Source organism: Callorhinchus milii, unplaced genomic scaffold (assembly GCF_018977255.1).
Source record: "Callorhinchus milii isolate IMCB2004 unplaced genomic scaffold, IMCB_Cmil_1.0 Scaffold9, whole genome shotgun sequence".
Classification (NCBI taxonomy): domain Eukaryota; kingdom Metazoa; phylum Chordata; class Chondrichthyes; order Chimaeriformes; family Callorhinchidae; genus Callorhinchus; species Callorhinchus milii.
The window spans coordinates 4,417,175-4,433,984 of NW_024704750.1; the positions used below are offsets into that span (position 1 = coordinate 4,417,175).

General features: G+C 40.5%; 1 protein-coding gene across 1 annotated transcript in view; it reads right to left on the reverse strand.

Annotated features, from left to right (window-relative positions):
* Positions 1-16,810, reverse strand: part of mdga2a (MAM domain containing glycosylphosphatidylinositol anchor 2a) — a gene marked incomplete at its 5' end in the record, with an annotated part of 236,384 nt that overhangs the window by 7,396 nt on the left and 212,178 nt on the right. Inside the window, 2 exons of the mRNA XM_042338106.1 lie at positions 1,504-1,634; positions 7,859-8,017. Of these exons, the coding sequence (XP_042194040.1) occupies positions 1,504-1,634; positions 7,859-8,017 (290 nt within the window). The remainder of the gene's footprint in view (positions 1-1,503; positions 1,635-7,858; positions 8,018-16,810) is intronic.

Consider the following 16,810-nt stretch of genomic DNA (forward strand, 5'->3'; position numbering starts at 1 on the left):
CGTTCTGTCTCTTTTGTCCCTCACTATTGGTTTGATCCAGCTTCACTTCTCTAAATCAATCACTTCAGGTGTGAGGACCAAAATTCTACCTAGTCCGAGTCTGTAACATCATCGCCTCTTAAATCTAAGGTTGCACAGAAGTGTGGAAAATTCTTACATTCAGCCCTAATTTGGGAGCTGGTTTTCCGCAGCTCTTAAAAAAAACCTACCAGCTTAAGAATTTTAAGAATTTCACCCACAAAATATACAGTCAATTGACTTCACAATGTATTCTGTGAAGCGCTTTGAGATGCCTCGAAGACGTGATGAGGCGCTATATCAAATGCTAGGATTATCATTATTATTATTAAATGATCAATTCTCTCCATTGCCTCAGACATCAGGACTCAAGATTGCTATTCTCTAGTTTGCCTACAAGAGTGATCCAAACACTGGCCTTGTCTCCCATCAGGTCATTTTACCCGCTGCAGAGTTCTGAAGGTAAAAATATTAATCTTTGGCTTCCCTCTAACCTACAGAGCTTTCAATTGACCTTTCCACTGGAATTTGCTTTATGTACAGAATAAACTTGTGTGCTATGGTTTTCTCATGCAAACTACTGGAGATAAGTTTCTCAGGCACGACAACTACAGCAGTCAATAAAGCTCCTGTTTGATGTATTGTGCATAGACTGTAAATATGGGGGGGGGGGGGAGGCGAGGGGTCTTCTCCCTTGACTGGGCCTCTGGCTAGTCTCAGATTCAGCCAAACAGACACAGAAGCTATTTGGGATAGGTCTCTTCAATAACCAGAGTTATTTACCGTTTCCCATCAGCAATGTGCTCTGGTATCAATCCCGAAAATTGCGTTGCAGGTTTTATTGTAATTGGCGACCTCAACCTTGCGAGAGCTCTGTGAACTACGACAAGTTAAAGGGCAACCATAAATCGTGTTGTAACAGATGTTGCTCTGTCCGTGGAGGACAATAAGCCTGCACCACATCACTTGGCAATCTAGGATATGAAAGATTGTCTTGAGAATGCAAAGAAGGGTTCCGGGACGCAACCCCGCATGAAGGGTACTATATAAATACAAGTTGTTGTTGTTGCTGTTGTTATTTCCTTGTACAAAGCCATAGCGTTCTTTAAAGAAAAAGTGATAGTGTTAAGGATGGTGAAGTTTGAGGTGGCCATAACACAGAGCTCAGTGGTACCCCAAGAACCTGAACCATGCATTGCTTTTTGAAACCACAGGTATCACTGTCCTCTACAAACACATAGTCACTACACTTCACAGAAAACTTAGTGAAGCATTTTGAGACGCTCGATATTATGGGTGCTATATCAAATGTCAGGATTATTATTATCATCATCATCACTCCCATATATGCAGTTGCATGCAATAAAACGTGAATTAAATAATGCGTTAGTGAACAAAACCACCTTTTTATAGAACAAATGTACCGTTATTTCTGATCTATCAGTCATGTTGTCCCATGTATTCCTGCTAGCTTTATTTTCCCACCTGGAAGGTCCCACTGGGATTGATATTGATATTTGCTTGCATCCACCGTTCCCCTCGATTGCCCGACATGCTCCAGATGAGGCTCTCAGTCACGGTTTGTCCCTTTAGTCGTAGAAACAGATTCAAAGTGCCTGAAAAAAACATGGAATAAGATTCTTATTGGGGGGGAAATGTAATGCAGTTTGTAATACAAATTGGTGTTTGTGTGTGTGGTGTTGCGGGAGGGGGTGGGTAGAGATGGATACACATTAAGCGCTCCGAGACGCCGTTGAAATGTGAAGGGCACTATATAAATGCAAGTTGTTGTTGTATTAATCCTTTAAAACTTTGTTCAATGCCTGCAAATATAACAGGAGTAAGGGATACTTAGCTGTTTACTATTCTGGTGGCAGATTATGCAGTGCAGTTATACCAAACACCAGTTCGCCTTCAGCCACGGGTTCAGGGTACTGTGCACTTGATTTACTTGCTGTATTTCTGGATTTACCTAACAATATTTTATTATTGATTCAAATTTGTGGTTACTTCCTTTGCGCAAAGCCCAATGAAAGATTCAACACCTCTTCTGCCCCCACTCAAGCCCTCAAATACCGATGCCAAAAATAATAATAATCCTCCTCACATTTAAAATAGGGTCTTTCAAATTGGGAGGATGTCTCAAAGTCCTTCACATGATTCACTGTAAAGTTGTGTATTGTAGGCAGATGAGGCAGCAATCTCCTCACGAGCAACCACAAAGTGAATGGCAATTTGATCTGGATGATAGTTGGCCAAGATGCCAGGACAAACCTCATTCGCTTTTCAAACCCTGCCATTAAACCCTGAGAAATGAACTGGAGACCATCTCAAATTCTGCTTGATTCAAGTGTGGCCGTGCTTTTCACACAGGAAAGGACAACAACGAAACAAAGATCTGGAGTTGACAACACAGAATCGCGCTTTTACAGGTTCTTATTCACAACTGCGGACTCAACAATCTACTCCTCTCATTTATAGACCATAGGTATAGGCACAGCATGAATCTTCAATTGAAGTTTCCCGTTACAGAGTGTCAATTTTGGTATTATTTTTCATCGCTGTCAGGATTTGTTTTCCTGGTGGCAAACATTCACCATCATCTGTACAGTAATAGTTCTTGATCTCCAGTTGAGCAGCTTAAATACAGAACACTGTGTTGTTTCTCTTTGTTATAAAGACCCCGAAAGCGAAAGCGAGGTTTCAAATCAGTCAAGACATGGCGTGTCTTTTTCAATGATTGCCCTTAAACTAGGGACCTCTGTGTAGTTATAAAGACCCTCAACAGATTGCCTCCAGCAAGTGTATTGTACACTGAGGTCCAGAAGGATTGGGATAACAGCTCCCATTCAGCCAGGATCAGGCAGTTTTGTCAGGCAGAAAAATACAACAATCAGCTTGTCCAGGAGGAGAACTAAGCATTCAATTGCTACTGATGTCCGCAGCCTAATCACTAATAGCACAGAACGGAGGTGCATCTGAATTCTGGTTGAACCATTCTCTCCCCTAGGAGGTGAACCAGCTTTGTTCAAAAAAAGGAAATTGTGACAAAAGGTCAAACTTTACAATAGGCGCATCGCAGATATTCTGATTGCTTGAGTTGGAATTGGACGGTGGTTTTCAGGTCTGTCGCAATATTGTATTACTTCACTGCGAATCCTCTAATAATGCGCTTGTGGTTAAAGAAGTCTTCAGAATAAAACATTGAGTCTGCTGGAGGGAGGGAGAGAATTTGCACCTGGGTGTAGATTTACTTTATTTTCTTAGCATTTCAATTTGACAAATTGTTGAATTCAGTCTTAACTTTGAAGCTTTTCTTTTTTTAAAAAAAAGGTGGTGCTGTCCTTCAGATGAGACATTAAAGTGAGACATTAAAGTCCCATCTACCTGTTCAGGTGGATGTTACAGTTAACCCGATTGGAAAAGGGAAGGGAGTTTCTCCGGGTATCCTGGCCAATAATCCCCCATATAAAATTGATCATTCACTTCACGGCAGTTTCTGTCAAATGGCTGCTGCATTCGCCTACAAAATACAGGTACGACACTTCACAGTTTATCCCGTGAAGCACTTTGGGACATCCTCCTGACATGAAAGACGCCATCTCAAAATGCAAGAATTATTCCTATTATTTTGGTTGACAAAACTCACGCTGAGCTTCAAATGAACTCTGGAGAAATGATTTACAAAAGGCTTTGCCTTATGAGAATTTCAACTGTGACTGTATCCTGCCGTATTTTGTAGGTAATCAAACTTTCCCAATCATTTCCTGAAGTTCCGATAATCCTCAGGTAATTTTATTTTGTAACACAAGCTAAAATTCTTCGGAACACATTATATTAAATTTAGCACAAAAGGTGAAGGATTTATTGCTTACTTATGCTTGGAATTAATAATTCATATTGCTGATGATAATTAGTCTGTAAATCACAAAGGGACATTTAAATCTCTTCCTAAGACACAGCAGTTTGAGATTAGTGACACATTAAAGGTGTTGAAGTCCCACATCATGTAAATCAATAACACCACTTGTACAATCAGCAATTTCCACGTTGCCCAAAGGATTTCCTTTTCTGCTGGTTTGCTATCAGAACAGCAGCTGCGATGTGCCTGGTTATCGGAGAGTTTAGAATGTCAGCTTTAACCGAACTCGCTTGGAAAAGACAATGCTGATTCACATCCATCAGAAAGGAAGCTTAGGAAACGTATCTCGACGCAGATTGGTGTGAGAATGTGGAACTCACTGCCAGAAGCAGTGGTTGAAACAAAGCACTAATGCATTTAAGAGGAAACTCTTCCCTGCTTACATGAGGGAGAAGGGAATAGAAGGGAATGGGAGGGTGAAAGGGAATGCGAATTAGGATGGATGGAGGTTCATGTGGAGTATAAACACTGGCACAGGTTTGGGTCGAATGGCATGCTTTGACTAATTGGAGTCCTGTAGCTCAGTGGTTAGAGCACTCGCTTTGCAAGTGAGAGACCTGAGTTCAATTCCAGGCAGAGGGCTAAACCTTGGGCAAGTTTCCTTACTCCACACAGAGCCTAATAATAATCCCTCCAAAAAACCAAAAAAAAATAATAAATTGGTCATTTTCAATCTACGACTGTTTGTGGGACATTGCTGTGCGCAATTGGCTGCCGCGTTCGCCCACAAATATACAGTCAATTCACTTTACAGTGTGTTCTGTGAAGCGCTTTGGGACGTCCTCCCGACGTGAAAAGCGCTATATCAAATGCAAGGATTATTATTATTATTATTATAATTCTATGTAATTTTATGTAAAGTCAACTGATTATACATCCCAAAACCTCTCTCATCGTATGTAACCGCCCTCCTCTCTCCAAACAGAGCTACTATAAGAACTGCTACTATTTATCGCTGCCTCACACTACTTTGACATAATGAACAACCCCTCAATTCCTTTCAGCTTCCGCCCTAGCATGTTCAAAGACAATTGCTGCACTGTCATTCTGTAATTATTTCATCTTTATCACATTTTTCCTACTGGAAGGTTTTCAGTCACTGAATTAGTAAAAGTTAGAATAAAGTTCCCAGCAGCAATAAGATTAATGTTTCCACACTATATCACCAGAAACTCAGTCTCTTGAATAACACGGCTGACTTTGTGCTGACTTGTTCCTAAGTGTAAAACCTCTTTCTGTGTCTGACCTGTTCACACTTACTCCTGACACTTCAAAGAAGGGCAGGAAAATGGCCAATGAAACGGTTTCAAACAATCAAATAGATCCCTCTTCTGATTGCTCTGATATTTCTGGCTCTACAACCTCACATTAATCCTCAGCTGCACTAGAAATTTGAGAGACTTTGGTGCTAGAAGGCAATATGCAGTCAGCATAATTTATGAAATAAACAAAAGCCTTAGGATTGCTCATGATAAACACTTCTTAATGGGATCAAAATAGATAGCGGCATGTATGAATGCTCTTACTAGTCCAACACACTGTGTCTATGAAATTGCATCAATATATCTCTACATATTACAAATGCACAACTACTGGGGGGGCCATATAAAAGTGGCTGATACTGCAGATAATGACATAAGAGATGAGCAGACAGGCTGAGTAATTTCCTGGCTGTGAATATGCTCATAATTCATCTGGGGTACTGCGCCAATTATCGAAGTTCTCATTACTGCTTCAGAGTCCAACTTTTTATTGCTTTCCGAACACAGAGCACTTTGCTAAATTACATTTGATGAGAGCCAAGTGCCTCGCAGTCTGTCTCCAAAAAGATCAGAGAACGTGGATGTTTCTGTCACACTCTGTAGATGTCATGACTGCGGATTTCACTTGAAGTTACCACTTTTTTGGGGACGGTTGACTGTGAGTGAGCAACGCCCTCCCACTACCCTTCCCACCCACCCCCCACCGACCCCCGCCCCAGGCTCTGGTATGGTTCAGATTTGAAGATGGATTTACAATGAAAGTGTTTGGCAATGAAAATTTCTCTCAGTGTACATCTCAAAGAAAAAAATAAACCTTAGTTTATTCAACTCACCATCAGCAAGTGCTGTAGACTTCAAATACTTTGAGGGTGTGAAGAACGATACTAGATTCTAACAGTGTGTCTAATGCCACTCTATTACTTGGCTTACAGATGCCATGTGAATGAAACTTGCTGTGAAGTTGCTGAACTCCACAACGCTGTTCAAGCTCCTTTTTCTGACAGCAGGATGTGATCCAGTGGCTTTGATAGCAAACTCACAACCAAAGAGCCCAAGTTTGACTTCCAGCCACGGGAAGCTTGCTTTCCTTCACTAAGTGAGTTTCCCTGGGTTCCTGCATCCTACAACAGCATATCACACTCCCTGGGGAGGTGCTACAAACGGTCTTAAGACCTCTCTGGGTCAGGGAGTAGGAAAATCAACCAGTGCTGTTTTGTTTTTGACTGCTGTCTAGATATCCCTGCTTGAACATGAGTAACGGCCACTTGCGTTACTTTAGGAGGAGAAAAATAATGAGAAGGTTTGAAGGGCAAATGCTTTACTTCTCTTCCTTTCTGTCACCAAATGTTCTTTACATGCAACAAGACAAAATGCTGGAGCCTAATTGTCCTAACTGAGCGTGTTAGAATGGCATTCTTGTTTTGGTCAAATTAATAATTAATTAAAAGTAAAAATCGAATCACTAGCCTTCCATTTTTCAGCCAACGTGAAGCAGAGGAATGCGCTCGATGGGAAATTGTTCATAGGTGCGTACAGTGAAGTGTCTCACACATTTCAATTCATCTGCAAAGCATTTCAGACCAGGCTTGCAGGCAGAAAAACGCCGGGGCCTCTTCCTTGAGTTCAAGTCTTAGAATTAATGTTAAGCATAAAGTAGTTCTGAATGAACCTGTTTGTTTTTGCTGCATCTGAACTTGCTGCCTCTTCCATTTCATTAAACTGTCAGTCAGTGGTACTCGGGATGTGACCACATGCCTAATACAAAGAGACTTCCTCTTTTGATAGTTTCCTGTGGGTTTGATACAGACACAAAACAGATGCCTTACGAGCAGACAGTGACCCGTATCTACATTTTAATTACATTTCAGTTTCTATGTTACACTCACTGTCTGAAAGGTTGAAGGCGCAAGTGTCAAAACAAAATGCCCCACAAACTGACTGGGTTTCCAGCCCTGTGAAATATTTTCTAATTCGCACTTGTCTGCCCATAAAATAATTGTAACTAATAATACTTTGAAATCACGAAGGGAGTTGTTATTAGTGCGCTCTCTGTTTTACATCTATAATCACAAAGCAATCCCACAGGACTCTATCCTGATGTGGTAAGGTTTTCATGATGAAGTTGTATTATAAGAATATAATTAAAATCTTCCAGTTATTGACTTGATGTCAACAGTATGAAAGTCCAGGCCACTACTAGCCATTGCTTTCCTTGCCCTCAGGTTTAAGTGGCATTTGGTTCAATTTTCCTCTCCTGGTTGTGTTATTCTTGTTTAAATTATTTCAGTTTCATCTTGAGAGATTTTGAAGGAGTGGAACTTTAAAGTTTGGATACAACAATAACAACAACAACAACCATTTACACTTAAACAATCATTTAGCATTCAGGGCCTTTCATGTTTGGAGAATGTTGGGAGTAAGGAAGGAGGAGGGAGGTGGCTGAGAGCATAGGAAAAAGGGGTAGGACTTCAACGCAAAGAGAAGATGGATTTTGGGAGAGAGTTTCTGCCCACCAATGTGGATCAGAGCAGGTGAGACCCATCGAACAGCCAGAGTGGAAGTGGAACGTAAGAAAGGAAGTTATCGAGCTCCAAAACAGATAAATAGGCTGGTGTTATATCATATGTACACACACACACACACAGGCACAACTTACCTATGTGCTTCCCATACATGTTGTAGTAGAAGTTGACACAGTACGCACTGTTAGTGGATCCATATGGATTTTTAGGCAGTGTACTGAATACAGGGCTTAAGAGCCGAGCCTTTTCGCCTTTCTCTCGTGGGCGGGAAGTCTCGATGTACATGTAGAAACCTACAGAGGCAAAGAGACAAAGAAATAAACTCTTCAGACAATTTCCATACAAGATTCACCATATCTCTTTTTCCCCTGAAAGATATTTACAAAACAGCAGGTGTCGAATCGAACTCAAGTCAATGTTGAGATCAGCCAATTAGTATTTGCCTATGATACCTGTTGCAATGCAAGTTTGTCCGTTACTTCCAGATCATCTTTTTTACGATTGAGTCATTAATTTAGGTCCTGTCTGCCTTGTGATTCAGTTAGACATCCAAGGACTGTTTCCCAAATTGTTTACTTAAACAAAATCGTTTACTTAAACAAAAAAACAATACTTAAACAAAACTCCTCCTAGTTATATTCCCTCCACATCCAAATACATATAGTCAATACAATACAAAATACAATACAAAATTACATTTGTATCGCGCTTTTCACATCCGGAGGACATCCCAAAGTGCTGGACAGTCAGAGATACAGTCAATTCACTTTCCAGTATATTCTGTGAAGTGCTTTGAGATGTCTCATAGATGTGATAAGGCACTATATCAAATGCAAGGATTATTATTATTAAATTCACCTCAGGATTCAAGTTAATTGACTGCTCATCTCATTATCTGTAGGATGTTCCTGGCACAGATTAGTTGCTGCGTTTACCTACGTAACAACATTCATTTCTAATTAATCCCATTTGGGAATGTGCTTTGTGCAGTTTCCTTCACGTGAAAGGCATCAACTGAACGTCAGTTAATGTAATTAAGTTCCTTGTGAATTTGAGTAGAGCTTCTCCTATTCTTTGCTGGCTCTTTCTCCTCTCCAGATTTTAAATAGACATTTACATTTTAACATGACCTCACCAACATCAACATCCTTTGATGCAGAACGGTGCCAATTAATTCCAACAAATAGTACAGATGCCCGAAGGATTTCATTTGATCTCTGTCTGGTTGGATTGTATTTCAACATCTGATTGGATTCTTGAGAGTTTGAGTCGAGTTTTCGACCCGTCTGTATTTGTGGTTATCAAATAAATTCCAAATGGGTATGGTATGGGTAAAGCGCTTCACAGGATTTACTGTAAAGTGTAGTGACTGTATTTTATGTAGGTGAACATGTATGATACATGTATAAGAAAGGCCCCTTGTTACGATGCACAATGTAACCACTATTATGTGAAAGTGAAGAATGCTCAAGTTTAAACATCAGACACATCATGTAACATCACCAGTGCCACTCACGGCATGTGTTACAGAAATCCTAAGTGTTGTCCTCTCAATTATTGATGAGCTTTGGAACATCTTGTCCGTTTATGTATTTGGCCTTTTTATTTCTAATGAACAATGTCTGATCCACAGCCATCATAACTCCTAAGCAGAATTTTGTTCTTTCAATGGAGTTTTAGCTGGTTAGACTTCAGGAATACCCCAATGCATATTCTGGATCTTCCAAGTCTTGGCTCTTGCCAACCTGCACCTAATACTCCCGGAAATTAGGTAAACAACGGGGTGATCCGTCCAGGGAGAGAGTGCGTATTCCATTCCAACAATCTATCTCTGGAATCTCCATGTATAGGTGGGATGCAAGGAATTCTCAGCTTGGTTTGGATACTCTTAAGCACGTGAAGAGTTCTGCACGTGTCAGACCGACCCCAGCTGACCAAAAAAACAAAAAAAGTGTTTAATCTGAATTTTGTTCAATACATCAATGCAAAAAAAAAACAAAACAAGCTCCTGTTGAGCAAATACTTGCAGAGATTGATTTTCAGCTCATTTACTGCATGAGACAAATGGAACACGAGTCTCCCTGACGCACATAAAGTCACAGCATCACCAAAACAAAGAGAATGCCGTTCTTGCCCGGCAAGTGCAAGATGAAAAGCTTCCATTTATTGCATCGAGGCCTCGAGAGACTGCAGGCACTTAACACTGGAGATGGAAACAAATAATTAGCATAGAGACCTGGCGGATAAAAATAGCCTGGATCAATTTAGATCCCTGCAGTTTTGAAATATTTTCTCTTGTTCTGTTGTAGCTCCACTACAATCAATGGGTTCTCACATCCTACTCAACTGCCTTTGTCCTGCGAATAAATAAGGTCATGAAAATGTCACACAATTTGTGTCTGTTATCTTTACCTAAACACTGAACCTCATCAACTACCTCACGAAGACCTACCCCACCGGCCAACTCTCATTTCTTCCCTTTCCCCAGTGGCAGCAATCTTTTTATTTCCTTCCAAATTCCTCCTGGTTTTGTTAATGGAGAATGATCAAAGTTACAGAATTCAATGAAAACCCACAAGAATCCTCATTGCTAGAAAATCAGATTATCGGTTGATAGATTATTGGTTACCACAAGATTTGATGTATCTATCTCTAAGTGGAGTAACTCTAGTTCCTCTTAATTGACAGGAATCATTTGGACCTTTTCGAAACCTTTTCTTATTTCTTGTACCACCACCTGTGCTATTGGTCAGCTAAACAAAAAAAGATGCTGCTCACTCTTTCATTACAACAAATTCTCCTGCCTTTCCTGTTCTCTTTTTTTGGTCCTCGTTTTGAAGCGATGACCCCTTGTTCTTGAATTTAGCAACAAAGGGTCTGATTACAGAAAAGCTCGCTGGTATAAGTAACCTGTTATAGACTAACTGATCATGAACCTCTGCTGTGGACGGTGGAATAGATTGATCCATTCACGCTTTACAAAGCAGATTATTGTCAAAGCTGTTGTCCATTTCACCTGCACATTTGCTCCGTATCAATTTAAAGCAAAATTTGGTAATTGACTTCAACCCAGTGGGTGCTTACAATTGACGTCTAAAGTGCGGTAGACACACATTGCACTCCACCAAATGCAATACTCGTGTTCTTTTGCAATCAACGCAGTTTAATTCCGATGAGGTAGATAATAAGAAACTTCAGCAGCGCGAGAATTATTGAGCCAGGCAAATTTAGCTTGAGGTAACCACCTTGGGTTCACAGCTTCATGTCAAGTTAATGTCTCTTCTCACTGGTACTGTTTACTGGGACCAAGCTGCAGTTTGTAGCAAAGAAAATCCCTAAGGGAGGTGATTTACATAGACTAACCTGAGCCTGTAGTGCCAGCTTGGCTCAATGGATAGCATTGGTTTTGAAGCCCCGTGTCTGAGTTCAGAGTCTAGGGTGAGGCATTGGTGCAATAGTGTCGGAGACATTAAATGTCTGCCAAGTGAGCCTTAAAGATTCCATGACACTATCCGCCAAATATAACTAAGGAAGTACATTATAACGCATGTGCTCTGTATCATTGTTGTTTAACAATGTTCTTTTTCTCCAAATGTTCCTCCGCATCTAATAAGATATTAATTATTAACAGTCCCAGATCCCTAGGAGAACGTTTCTGACTTCTTTCGGAAATTGGAATAATATTAGTTATTTCCAGTGTACCACAGCTACCGTTATATTTAATGAGTTACCGTTATTTAATTAAGTAATCTTGGTAGCAAGCTGCATTACCTGGTCCCGTTATGAATATTCAATGATTCCAGGTATTTTAAAACCATTGTTTCATTAATCATCTCTATACAATCTGCGATAGAACAATTCAAACATTGCGAGGCTTTTGAAATAAATTCTCCTGGAACAAGAAGCCTGATGGCCAGTATGAGGGTGATTTACAAATGTCCGGAAAGTCTCTATCCTTCAAGACTTGATCTACAGGTTTTATAACTTCAATAGTTCACATTGTTACCGGAATCGCTGAAACCCTGATGCCCTTGAAACGATGCCTTTGAATATGCCGAGACTATTTCTGCTAATCCATCAATTGCAAAAAGCGTTTCACTAATTTGAACACAAACTGAATTCTGCAGAATTTCCAGTGTTTTACATACGACTACAGTTCTCTGTAAACCAGATTGTTTCCTGAACAACACTGCAATTATCAGGGAGATAATTGTCTTCTTGCAGTCGCAACTGAAAAGACAGTAACAATGCCACCAGGTCTTATGAGGCACTCTGAACTCTTTTTTGTCAATTTTAGGCTCTCTATTGGATTTTTATTTAATATTGGCTTCCCAGGGTGATCTGCCCAGAAGTTTCTATATTTGTTAAACTGGGAAGACAGATAATCGTAATGAGGATTATTGAGAGTTTCTCTGTATTTAGAATTAACTTCAAGGCAGTAATATTGGGGGGAGGGAGAGGATGGCGGGGCTTTGCTGTTTAGCACACTGTTCAATCATGCCTGAAGCTTCAGTTTGAATCCAGCCTAGATTAATGGAACAAATGTCCCCTGATGGAACAGGGTGAGGTTTCCATCTCCCACAGCAAAAATGTTGCGGCCTTTGAGTGAGGTTGCATTTTTGCCAAATTACAGCCATTTAAAGCCTTGGATTCACGCCCATTGGAAATTGTGTTGAGACTGTCAAAACTCATTCATTCAATCATTTAGAGCTTGGAAGGCCTTCTTTAATCTGTCAGCTGTAGTACATTGAAACCGTGGCCCTGAGGTGACAGGACTCTGCCACCTAATACGGTTGATCATATTTCCTGTTTTATTTACAGCATTTTGACAATGACTTTCATTAATCTCGACACACTAAAGATAAAAACGGTAGATTGTATATATACAATAAATTGGTCACTCAATCCACGACTGTTTGTGGGACACTGCTGTGCGCAATTGGTTGCCTTTTCCCAAACCATTCTCTTAAACAAAGTGAGGAATTTCTCTTCCTAGTTATATTCCCTCCATGTCCAAATTTGCCTACAAAACAGATAGTCTGTACACTTTCCAGTATATTCTGTGAAGCGTTTTGAAATGTCTCGAAAACTTGATGAGGCGCTGTATCAAATGCAAGGATTCTTATTATTACATTAATAAAAGATCTGATATACTATTCCAAGATTGTAAACACATCACTGCAGTTATACTAACGCACGCTCTACAGGAAAATATCACATCATATATATGTTACAAAATGAGAGCACCAGGTTTTCTATTTCAAGCCCTCTCTGTCCCATTGCTCGGCTGTTCATTCATGACCCCCTACCAACCTGCCCACTCCCTCCATTCAGTGGGCTCTGGTCTGCTTTATGTCTCACACCCGACTTGACCTGCCCTACCATCGGCGGCCGGGCTTTCAGCCTCTCTGCCCCCACACTCTGGAACTCCATCCCACGGTCCCTTCACCTCGCTTCCTCCCTTGCCTCCTTCAAGGCCGGTCTCAAGACCCTTCTCTGCGATCGTGCCTTTGGTCTCCCTCCCACCTCTCTGCCTTCCCTCACCCCTACACCACCCCTCCCCCATGCTCGGGCCCCGACAACTGACTGTTCAGTGCTTTGGGACGTCCTCCCGATGTAAAAGGCGCTCTATAAATGTAATTTTGTTGTTGTTGTTATATTCTTAGGTTTTCCGAGGTTCATCTTCTGGTGGTTAATGAGGCTGAATGAATGTAAAACAGAAATATTCCAGAAATTTCCATCTGCGGAAAATGATTTTGCACACCTTTTTTCTGGCTGTGTTTTATTTAAGAAAATGTTACTCAGCATTTACAGAAAGGTCACTGTCAAGCTATCAAACGCCACCAATGGACCCCAAAGGCAACTCGGAACTGGAAATAGGCACCGTAAGGATATTAGAAGACGTTTCAGAGTTTATGGGCTTTGCAGTGCTAGCTGGTTAGCTAATGGTGCATTAACATAGTTAATGGCGAAGAAAATGAGGGGTCGGAGATGATTAAAATCGTTGGGAACGGTTTCTAAAATGGATGAAATTGGTTTGAATTTTGACCTCGAAAACTGATCTCGTTTCCATTCTGATACAGACCTTGATTTCCAATTAGCCTCAAAACTGCAGCTGGCAAAAGAAATTCAGAAGCAAATGCTGGGATATAAAACGTTCACCTATAGAAATTTAAAAGAACTTTCATATACTTCACTGACACACCTGAAAACAGATTCCTTCCCCTAACCACCCACCCCCTAATGCCAAATGTTGGCATTTGGCATTAGGTGTACGCTTTTGATGAGGTTGATCAGAAGAAGCTCATATTGTCAATATTTACACCAATTTAATTTACACCATTTTCTACTCTGCTGGTTCAGTTCCACATGTGACAAACAGCCTCCCCTAATGTGGTTGTGGGACCCAGAAAAGTACTGTTTTGGCACTTGAAGAATATTGGTGCAAATCGGTATTTCACATAACACGTCTCGATTGGAACCATTTTAGCTGGGAGACTTGTCCAGTCCCACCTTCTAGAAGGAAAATGTCACAATGTCTGTCTGTGTTGGTGAAGGAATCATTGCACGCTGGTTGTGTTCAGTCAAATCGAGTTCAGAATTGCTTTCTGAGTAACATGGCTTTGGGTTATAGCTGGCCATGAGCTGTGATGTGATGCGAAACAATGAGTCACTGTAATATCTGTTCTAGTTTTATACCCTCTCTTGGATGCTATTAGTCTCATGCATATTCTCTGGCAACATCATTTGCAAGGTCTCAGCCCAGATCTCCCAGGCAGTAGTGGCCAGGGGCAAAAGGTGCCACTGACATAAGCACCTGGGGAGCTTTTGCATCTCTTTCCCATCTTTATATTGGAGAGTGACATGATTAAACAATTTGCTTTAAAACCTTTATTAATTCACAAGGAAGCTGAGGCATGCTAGCGCATACCCCTGTTCCAGCTGTGCTCAGGGGCTTTAGATAAGACAAGGAACGAGCATTGAGTGACTCATCCATTATTCATCTCTATAAACCTTGGCTTAATTTTGCAACCAGTTACGCCATAATAAATAGAAAGCCACAAGGAATGTAGAGTCATTCCACTGCAGCTTACAAGCCTTCTGTTAGGCATTGACTATAAATAGAACTGTAGTGCTGTGGACCTTTCCCGAACTTTATTTGATCATGCTAACTTGAAATAGTACACTGTTGCCAAAGTTAATTTTCCCGTCTGTTAGGAAATAGCTGTTGTTATCATGAGATAACATTTGCAGCAAGGTAAAGTTTTGTGGTGTTTCAGAATCCATTCCCTGTGTTAATTAACACAAGAGAATGCATCATGAAACACCTCAAACTTTACCTCCAATGTAAATCTACCTCCAATGTAAATCTAGTTAATCCAATTGAATCAACACAGACAAACCCAAGCATTGTACTCAGAGATTGTACTGATGCTGATTCCATGTAAAACAGTGCCACCAGATGGTGCTATTACTGCTCTCAGGCATTGGAAATATGGTGAAAACTCCCAAAGTACTTTGGTCCACACAGTCAGGAGGATAAATGCCAATAGCAACCCCTGGATAATCATCCAGAGCAGAAATGCCGATCCATTTTCCTCCCTCGCTGAAACAGAATGAGATTAATCTAAGCACTCCCAACACTCGCCTGCCTGGCATCAGCTAACTCAGCACAGAGTGGGTGGGGGGGGAATTGAACCTCAGATTTTATGATCCACGTGATGACTAAATTCGATGCATTCGATAAATGAGCCATGTTAACTCTGATAATAACATAATAATCCCTGCATTTGATATAGTGTCTTATGGCATTGCGAGAACGCCTTAAAGCGCTTCACATGATAAAACTGGTTCTTCACTCCATGAGGGAGATTGTTATGTGCAAATTGGCTGCTGCGTTCGCCTGCAAAACACACAGTTACTGCACTTCATTATATTTCCTGTGAAGCACTCAGCTGATGTGAAAGGTGCCATTCCAAATGCAAGCATTCTTCTTCTTCTTCTTCTTCTTCTTCTTATTATTATTATTATTATTATTATTATCTCTAATAATCTCTCAAGCAGTGACTAATCTAACTTAAATTGAAGGAGTTTGGGTGCAGCATCTATTACTTTTGTTGGGAGTCTGTTGTACGAATCTACCACTCAATGGTTTGAGATTTTTAAATTTGAAACCTAGCTCCAATCTACTCTCTTGGTTTAGTCAAATTACTTCCTAATATATATGCCTTTCATCATTTTAAAGAACTAGAGCATGCCCGCCCCCCTCCATCAATCCTCTTCCTTCCAATTGTAAGTAACTTTCTGTGGCCATTTCCTAATACTTAGGACTTTCACGTCCCAGAATTATCCTTGTTAACCTTCCCTAAACTCTCTCCAGTGTTTCAATCTCTTTGTCAAGGAAGGCTGCACAAAGCATTTCAAACGTGATTTTATCAACGACAACCTCCCTCCCAGTTAATTTGTCATTAACCTCAGGCTGTTCATTGGACTAGGTTGTACTCAAATGGCTGCTGTGTTTGTCTTCTAGAACAGTCCCGACACTTGACAATGATTGCTTATGAAGCACTTTGAGACACTTGTGCGTGATAAGGCACGATACAAAATGCAAGTTAAATTAGCTCGGTTGAAATGCCTCGTCTCTGCTCAGTGTTTTGTGAAAGCTTATCTTAGGTTAGATTAGAATTATACTTTATGGAGAATTCCTATCTCTCTATGCTGAATGGCATTGACATGCTGGCAACCTGCACATCTGGGTACCCAAGCAATGCATCTTTGTTTGACATCACAACTAGCAGAAGGGAAGTCAGTTGACAAGATGACATTGAGGTTCTTTCTATTTATCTTTAAGTGATATCGAGCAGTGTGACGCACTTTTAAAGATGCTGATCTTCAGAATTGATTTACCGTTGTTGTAATTTCGCCTCTAGCCTTTAAGTTCATTCTCTTGAGAATTCAGATATTTCAAAAAATATTTGAAGAACAATAACTTTTATTAAATAAACTGTCTGGAATGGAGAATCCCAAGCACTGGCCTTTTTTTTTTAAATCTCTTTTTATCACATTAAAGCTCAGGATTAAACTCC